Source organism: Grammomys surdaster, unplaced genomic scaffold (assembly GCF_004785775.1).
Source record: "Grammomys surdaster isolate TR1022 unplaced genomic scaffold, NIH_TR_1.0 258, whole genome shotgun sequence".
NCBI lineage: Eukaryota > Metazoa > Chordata > Mammalia > Rodentia > Muridae > Grammomys > Grammomys surdaster.
Window position 1 is genome coordinate 4,434,896 of NW_021604699.1, and position 9,368 is coordinate 4,444,263.

Sequence of the window (9,368 nt, forward strand, 5' to 3'; positions counted from 1 at the left end):
GATAAAAGACACTTTATCCTGATACCAATTTATAAGAACCTTACACATTGTCTTAGTCAGGGTTTGTATTCCTGCACAAAACATCATGACTGAGAAGCAAGTTGGGAAGGAAAGGGTTTATTCAATCTACACTTCCACATTGTTGTTCATCACCAAAGGAATTCAGGACAGGTACTCACATAGGGCAGGAACTTGGAGGTTGGAGTTGAAACAGAGGCCATGGAGGGGTGCTGCTTACTGGATTGCTTCCCCTGGCTTGCTTATCTTGTTTTCTTATAGAACCCAGGACTACCAGCCCAGGAATGGCACTGCCCACAATGGGCCCTCCCATCCCTGATCATTAATTGAGAAAATGCCTTACTGCTGGATCTCATGGAGGCATTTGCTCAAGGAAGGCTCTTTTCTCTGTGATAACTTAAGCTTGTGTCAAGTTGACACACAAAAACAGCCAGTACACACATGCATTTGGATGTTCCATGAGAGAGGTACCTGCCACTAAGAGGAAATTCACATTGAGGCTCATAAGACTGTGGTGTAGGAATTTTCCATCTTCTAGTCATTCATCCAATTGTGATAGTGTTACATACATGGAAATCATCTGGCAAGGATAGTAGAAATTAATAGTTCTTACAACCTTTCTTCACCTCTTTTTTTCTGGATTTCCATTAATGTCACATTGTCACAATTGAAAGTGATTAGAAGCATCAGAGGATGAGGGGAAAGTACTAAACAGTGTCTAGATGAAGTTCAAATTATCCCAGAAGAGCCTTGATTGAACTCAGGTAGAGATAACATGTGGCTATTCTAAGATTCTGCTGCATAGAGGAGAACTGAGATAAGCCTGGCTAAAGACAGTCAGTGGAGACGCCTAGTTCCATTTCCTCCTTGGATGCTAACACTTTCTGGGCTGACAAGTTCATGGAACTTAAGAAGAGTGAAGTGTACAATTCTAGCAGGTTTTTTTAGTACAATATGAAAATTGATTCATGGTAGGTGCTAGGTTGCATAAAGTATACCAGGATTTTCATGTCCTTGGTAGAATCGTGTCTCACTCACCAAGTCTACTCATTTGACCTGCATTGACTCACAGTGTTTCTAAGTCAAGTTGTGCCCTACCTTATTTTCAAGGAAATAATATAATATAAATATATAATATATGATATATACTTATGAAATATTTGATAGAGATATCTCCAGGCTTTTAATATGTTTGTGATTAAGTGAACAAGATAAACTTTACAAATTATTCTATTCGGACATAATATTTTTCAAGCATTAGTATTTAATAGTTCAAGAAGAGTCTCTTAATTCATAAGTACACATTGAGAAGGTTTAAAATTAATAAAAATATTTAGAGGAATAAGTCCCTATAGTAGTATAGCATCCCATCTGTTTCTTAGCATTTCAGAATAGACAGGATGAGGGCTTAACATTTTTTGCAGATCATTTTGCATCTCAGGATCTTCACATGAGTTGCAATTTTTTCTGCATCATAATTCACACAGCCCAGAAGGGCATGATAGACAGTAAGGCGAGAGGGCTCAGTGAGCAGATGTAATGATGGAAGTCCAGCTGAAGCAGGGTAGTCCTCATCTTCCTCAGGTTCAAGACGAACCTAATTACCAAATGATAGGCATTTGTTAAAAGACACTATTAATAATTATTGTCTCCTATTGCTTTTGAATGTGGAATAAAGATTTGGTAGACACTTAGAAAAGCAAATATTCAGCAAAAAAAAATAGATTTTAATGATTCTGGAGCAGGCAACCACAGATCTGGTAGTTATCTAAAATCTAAGAACAAGAACCCCACACATATCTTTGAGATGCAGCTGGTCCATGATAGAGTATGTCCTCAAGAATAGACAGGCATTTCTACTTGACTGTAGATGTGGGTTTGACTAAAGACAGTAGAGAACCTAGTATCAGCTCCCCAGGAAGGATTTTCCTATGTCTTTGGTGCCATCTCTGAGGTACCATTTGTGCATCTTTCTTAGTTCGCTGTTTTCCTTTTCTTGCTTTCAATCAAATCTGCCTTCCACCTACTATAAGGAAACAAAGCCACAGAAATGATAAGGCCTGAACTTGGTGGTTTTTATGAGGACAGACCAGGAATGCTATGATAATATCTTCAAAATCTCAAGAGATCTTCACTCTACACAGAAAGGATACTGTGCAAACTACTGTGAAAAGTTGATGTCTACTGAGAGCCCTGTGTTGTGCATCTCAGTTCAACACCTTTGAAAAAGCTGGAGTGTCCAACAACCCCGTAGACATGAGGGTATCTATGAGAATGCTTCTATTACACTTTCCCAGGAGAGAGATACTTAAAATGCATTTGTCTCTACCAGGGACACAGCTTTCATGAATGAGAAAACCAAAGAAATGAAAGGCAGGAACTTACCAGTTTGAGCAAGGACTTAACTTCCTTTAGTACTCTTGTGAGTCTTGTGAATTTTGCAGCTATCTTTCTGACATTAGAAATGAAAGCTCCAACACCAGGGATTGATTTCAGATCAGCCATATCCACTGCTACATGCCTCAGGGTGTGGTTCCAGCCAAGCAACATACCTATGGTCACTTTCAAGAGGACTTCAGGCTAGGCAAAAACATTGAGCATCACATTAAGTAGGTAGACTTGCATGTGATACCTAGAATAGAATTTGTACATTGTGTTACACAATTTTTTGAGGATCATTTGCTGCATTGTTAGTATAGTACTTTGTGAGTACCTAGACATGGAATAACACATTCACTTCCCTCACTTTCTTACACCTTTTCAATTACTGATATGCATGCAGATATACAGAATGTCAATAACAGATGTACAAAATCATTAAAGAGCACACATTACATGTGGTGCATGTGCACATATTTCATGACTTATTTAAGACAGTAAGATTGGTTATGTCAAGGAATAGAATGGGAAGCTGTGTAATCATTCCTATTTAGAAGTTTATAATATGCAAATACTGCCCTAGAGGTTACATTTGCCTCTTGTGAAACACATGCAGTATTTTGCAAGATGTATTATCAAAGACCAAGGAGAAAGCAGATACGTCAGATGAGAAGTGCCAATTTTCCTTGGATTGTTCAGGTTTCTAATTTTTAAATTTTAAATTTTTAAATTATTTTTCTGTAATGAGCTGCAGCTTGGCAGAGCCAGGGCACTTCTTCAGTTGATTTGATTATTTGATGAGAAAATTGCACTGAGTACTCACCTGAATCTCTTGTTCTTGTGCTGTGTTATCTGAAACAGGGAGGGAATAATTGTAGCACACCAGGGGGATTTTTCCCCAGGAGACTCGAACCGGAGAGTGTTCTTTATCCTGGAAATCATGAGAACATTCAGGGAACTGCAGAACAGAGTTAGTAAATCCAGGAGCAGGACAATAATGTGTTTGATCTTCCTTACTACTGCAGGATGAGTGCTATGTTAAATATTCAGGAATGAAGAAAGTGAAGCTTTTGTGTACTTAGTGTGTTAGATCTGTAATCTCACCTTCTCAGCTACCTATTTTAGCCTACTAAATGTCTTTCTTCCTTTCTCTCTCTCTCTCTCTCTCTCTCTCTCTCTCTCTCTCTCTCTCTCTCTCTCTCTTTCCTTCTTTCTTTTAACACTTTGGCAAGTTGTTTTATGATACGAACATGTCTTAATGGCATTTGACCATAACAGCTAACAAACAAGTAAGTAAAATATACAAGCAGACACATAAAACCATGTATAAAGTAAGTAAATAAATATTTGTTTATTTAAAAGTTCAGGGACCAGTTTTATACTCAAACTCTAACATTCTAAAGCAGAACTTTGATCTACTTTTGCTCACTGTGACACTGAATGAATTATCCATTACTTTACTGCCAGGTCACAAAGAAACTATAGACTAGACTCAATACCTATAGCTCCACCCAGCAGTTCTCACCATGCCCCTTACACTAAACCTCTTCTTCAGCTTGGTGGTTGGGCTTTGCTTTCCTTTCCATAACTTCTCAATCCTATAGAAACTTGTGACTTTCGCTATGGCTATGCGCTGTCTTGCTTCTTGACTTGTCTTGGCCTCTTTTCTCAGCTTTTTCATGGCTCCTTTCTTTGTTCTCTTTTCTGTTGTTTCTTCTCCTCTTATTTATTTATTTATTTATTTATTTATTTTAATTTTCAATATTTATTTATATATTTACATCCCAAATGCTGCTTCCCCTCCCTTTCCCGCCTTCATAAAGTCTCTCCCCACAACCCTTCCCTTTTCCTCTGAGAGGGTAGGATTCCCTCTGAGTAACTCCCCACTCTGGCACATCAAGTCTTTGCCAGATTAGGCACACCCTCTTCCACTGAGAGCTTAATACATTCTTCAATTTATTTTTCTCTTTATTTTGCATGCATGCTTTTTAAAGAGTTATTATTTGGCAAAAAGAAGGAAAAAGGAAAACTACAAAACACTTGATTTTTAATGATGCTCTTTCCTAGGATATCAATGGCACAGTGAATACATATCTGTATTTGGGAACCGTTGGTTTCCTGTTATTTCAATTATCAATTAGTGCATGCACCTTGACAATAACAGTTTCTTACAAAATTCAAAGTCTAATTTTCTGGTTGTATTTAAATCTGTCATTAAAAACTCAAGATGAGATCTGAAATGTAAGTAAATAAAATATCCAATGGGGGGGAAACTCAAGCACAATATTTTCAGAAATATTATACAATGAAGAACTAAAATATAAAACAGATAATATACTTAATGTTTATATATTAGTATTTACATTGTACTTTATTAAGTATACTATTTAAAATACTTATGTAAATGTTATACTGAGCAAAAATCTAAAGATTAATGAATTACCAAGGATCCTACCAAACTGTAAGACTACCCCTCAAGATTGCAGAATGAAAGAAATTCTAGTAATTAAATAGGACATTATGAGTATGCTTATCGTATACATGAGGGGCTTGCTTTGCAAGCTCACTATTGTTTGAAGTGCGTGTTTATGTTGCTACCTTAACTGACTTGGAGGGAACATATTGGCCTTCAAAGCACATTCAACATAAGACAGTTACAGTTGGAAAATGGGCTTATTTGGAGTGATAAGCTAACATCTTACAATGACTATTAAGTATAGGGACTTCTGAGAAGCTATTTTCTTACAATTATCATTACCACTATTGATTTTCTCCTCCGGCATCATTTCTCTCATTTTAGTTCTGATTAATTCAAGCCATACCCTACAACAGTTCTGCTTTCTTGGTTATCTGCTTTGCACTAAGTGAAACATGCTGACAGAAATTGGCCCCTAGCATCCAAAGAGGAATGCAGAGAGTGTTCTCAGGCATGGATTTTGGGGCTTTTTGCCACAAGTGGAAACATTTTAATTTAAAAAATAATTAGAAACACCAAAATGTGTTTTAGAGATAAAGAATCACTTAAAGACTTTTCCCCCTTAAATGGACAGATTTCATCAAATTATTTTGTTCTTCTGGTTCTATCTCAGCAGTAAATGGCTCATTGTGCCTGTGAAGGTGTATTATATGATATTTACGTCACGGTGCTTCTCCATGGAGCTGAGGTACTGTCCAGATATTGTGTGACAACTCCTCATGGAGAACCCTGAAGTTAGTAAGGTACTTACAAACTCATTGAATATTTCTGAAGTGAGGCGATTGGTGTTTTCAGATAGGCCACGTGCCTGATTAAGCAAGTACTCGAGAGTCAGCTGGCATTGCCCATTTATTACTTCACACATGGGCACAGAGACCACATTCTTCCACAGAAGCAGGTTTGACAATAGCAGCAGCAGGAGTGTCCCTGCCATAAAGAAAAAAGTCACTTACATGGTCTATCCATGTGAAGTTATAAGTAACAGACTGTCTAGGGAGGCCTTGTCTAGACACAGAGCCCTCCCTTGCACAACCTAGTACATTTGAGCTGGCTTGGGAGAACAAACATCATCTACTGTGAAAACTACCTCAATCCTTTGTCCTTCATGTGGTGATAAGGTGCTAGGACCTCTTCTCTGATCACATGCACCTTTCAAATTTGTGATAATGATTTATGCTAATTTCACCATCAGGGCACTTTTGGCAGATAGACCTCTAAAATGTTGATAATTTGTCATTGCAATAGGAATTATCAAGTATGTACCACATTAAAAAGGCTTTTAAGCATTAGGGATGGTACCCAGAAGACTTTCTGAAGTAAATATATGAGGACCAGCCTGGGGCATGGTAGAAAAAAATGTTAGCCGTAAAGTATGAAGACTAGAGTTACAATCTCCTGAAAGTAAGCAAAAGCCTTGTGGGAGTTGAAGGCCTTGTGAAGTCCGGCCTTCTTCTAAGGCAGAGACAGAGAATCCCTGGAGAAAGCTGGATAGGAAAGCTAGCCTTACTGTAGATTGAGATTATAGCTGAGATGCCTCAGTGAATAAGATGGACGATCTATTAAAGATGACTCCTGACATAGACCTCAAGCTTCCAAGGGTCATATATGCACGAGAAGATGTGTGAAAGCACATTAAATCAGATGCACATACATGAAAGTGAAAGTATGCAAACCCTCCAAAAAACACAACCAAGAAAGCACAAACCCAAACTCAAAAAACACAAACAAAGACAATGTCAAAAACCTGTGAGACTAAGAAAGTAAGCTCCATAGAATCTTTAATAGATGGAACTTGAAATGTCCAAACTAAAGAGAGGGTACTGTTAAAGACTGAGGAGTGGGAAGTAGCTAATCTCACAAACCTCAAATAATTGAATACAACCAAAATATTATTCATTGTGAAAGGTATTAATCAAACAGTTTAAAATCAAAATAGAACTCGTCAAAATTCACAGCATCTCAATTTTTCAAAAACACGATGATTCTGTGATTTTAGTTTATACTTGATAAACACAAACAGACATACAGACACACAGACACACACACACACACAGACACACACACACACACACACACACCTTGTATTTCTTATTTAAGAGATATATCAGTTTAGATATGTTACTTTTTTGTTTCACATTTCATAAAATAAATTCAGTTATTACAGATTCACATTTTTATATTTCTTTTATCTTTGAACTTATAATATACTTACTTCATTTTGTATGCACATCCTTTTCTAAAACCTTTCCATGTAGCCCTCCTTGTTTCCTTTCAGGTTCATGGCCTCTTTTCTCATTAATTATTGTTACATACATATATGTACCAATTTAGTTTTCTTAAATATATTATCAGTAATATAAAGGCAAAACTAACATTAGCATGATTTTCTTTTTACAAAATCATTTGGTTTGAGGCAAGTTATCAAGACAATCAAAACACACATCTGTTAATATTGTTCACTTTCATCTGAGACTGAGAATTTCATTAGGTTGATTCAAGTCAGTCAGTCTAGAGCAGTGACCTAGGACCAGAAAAGTTTACCTGCTTTCTTTCTTTTGGAATTATGACAAATTGGACCTATACTCTCCTGTGGTCTCATTCCAGATAAATTCTCATTTTGAGACGGATCATTTCTTGTCCTAAGGCTGCTCTAGGCACTTAAGATTGTGCCAAGCTCTCCCAAAACTCTATGTAAGAGATGTCAATAACGTGAATATTTTGTTTTCCTCTTGTTCTCCCTGCTTCAGCTGAGACAACACAAATTTGTGTAATTGCTACATTTTTTTTCTGGAACAAGAAAGTTTTCTTTTAGAACTGTTGAGTTAAAAGTCTTATGTATCTCATGCCTATTATAGCAAAGATTATAAATTTTCTGACGTACTGCATGAAACTGGGAAAGTATGGTCCAAGTGTAGCTTAGTGTAAAATGATGAATTCCTTCAGAAGCAGAAGTGAGGAAATACTTACAGGAACATGGTTGAGTTAAAGACAGCTGCATCTCTTAAAATTTTCAGCAGTGTGGATAGCAACTGAGGAGAGCTACTTTTCTAGAATCCTTCCTTCAGGTAACCCCCCACCACCTATGTAGTCCTCCAGACCACTCCCAAAGATGTGTGGAGATAACTGCAGGAGGAAATTATACTTTAAATTCCAGGTGAGGGTCCTGTGACCTTGATTCTTCTGGGAGTGTTGACAGTCTCATCACCATTATCATTGCCCTGGACACAAATATTGTTGTCCTTATTTCTACACATGGCCTTCAGTTATATCATAAATCAGCGCTCACAGACTGTCACTGTAGAGGAATGTAGCATTTTCCTAATGCTTCCCCCTTTCCCTTAGGCTATTACACTCTGCTGTCAACTCTTCAGCAAAGTTTCCTGATCAATGAAATGTGTGATAAACTTTCTTTTGATTCCTTTATGAGCTTTGGGACATCATGTTACAGTAAAAATAATAAAATAATAACATTATTTTAATTGATATGACTCTCCTCCAGTATTCGCCAACCTCTGTGGAATTGATCTCTGCTACCTAGACTGACAACAGCTGTCATGTGTTGTGTAAATTTATTTTGGGTTTCCATTGCTGTAAAGAGACACAATGACCAAGGTTAATCTTATAAAGGACAAGATTTAATAGGGGCTGGCTTACAGTTTCAGAGGTTGAGTCTATTATCATCATGACAGGCAGTATCGGAGCCTGCAGGCAGACATAGGACAGGAGGTACAGAGAGTTCTACATCTAGATCTGAAAGGAACCAGGAAGAGACTGACTCTTCTTCAGGTGACCAGTCTGAAGATTGCAAAGCCCATCTGCACAGCAACACATTTCTTCCAACAAGGCCACACTTAGTCCTACATGGTCACCTTCTAATAGTGTCACTTCCTGGGTGATGTATATTCAAACTACCACAACATACCACATCTATTTATCAAAATAACAGTGTAAGCCTTCCTACTGGGGAAGCTTAGGACCCTCCCAGCCAAGAATTTTGGCACGGCTTAGAATACAAAATGTGGGTTCCCATTTCAAACAAGTCTTTAACCAAATTTGAAAGTAGTTAAGTGACTGTATCTATGAATGTTTGTGCCACTATTGGAATAAATGTTATATTTTGCCTGGATTTGTTATTTTGTTAACAAGCATCTTAGCAGGTTATTTCCGACCCTTCATCCTAGTGTCCAGAATATTTTGGCCTTAACAAATCAGAAGGCCAGTCCCTAGGTCAGGCCCAGACTTATTTATCTATAGATCAAATCAAAGCCTATTATGTCTTCATCAGCAGGCTCTCCATTTTTGGTTTTCACATATGTAAATGTAGCGCATGTGCTTTGTGAAAGACCTTTGAGGCCTTCGTGTTTAAACACAGTCAGGGCAGTAAGTACCTTGCCATTGTCACTTGTCAGTAATGTTATGTCTTTTGTGCTTTTATTCTACCATGTGCTGTGCCCATGTTGAAAATTTTAACAGCTATGCTTACAGTTTCTTTAAG

At 37.4% G+C, this 9,368-nt stretch overlaps 1 protein-coding gene across 1 annotated transcript; it reads right to left on the reverse strand.

The window, feature by feature from the left end:
- Window positions 1-1,270: 1,270 nt before the first annotated feature.
- LOC114627770 (prolactin-5A1-like) lies at window positions 1,271-7,928 on the reverse strand. The gene is made up of 5 exons (XM_028775673.1): window positions 7,841-7,928; window positions 5,625-5,800; window positions 3,221-3,328; window positions 2,404-2,598; window positions 1,271-1,615 (listed from the first exon to the last, which is right to left on the reverse strand). The coding sequence occupies exons 1-5, from the start codon at window positions 7,869-7,871 to the stop codon at window positions 1,427-1,429; spliced, it is 699 nt and encodes a 232-aa protein (XP_028631506.1). The 5' UTR covers window positions 7,872-7,928; the 3' UTR covers window positions 1,271-1,426.
- Between the last annotated feature and the right edge of the window lie 1,440 nt (window positions 7,929-9,368).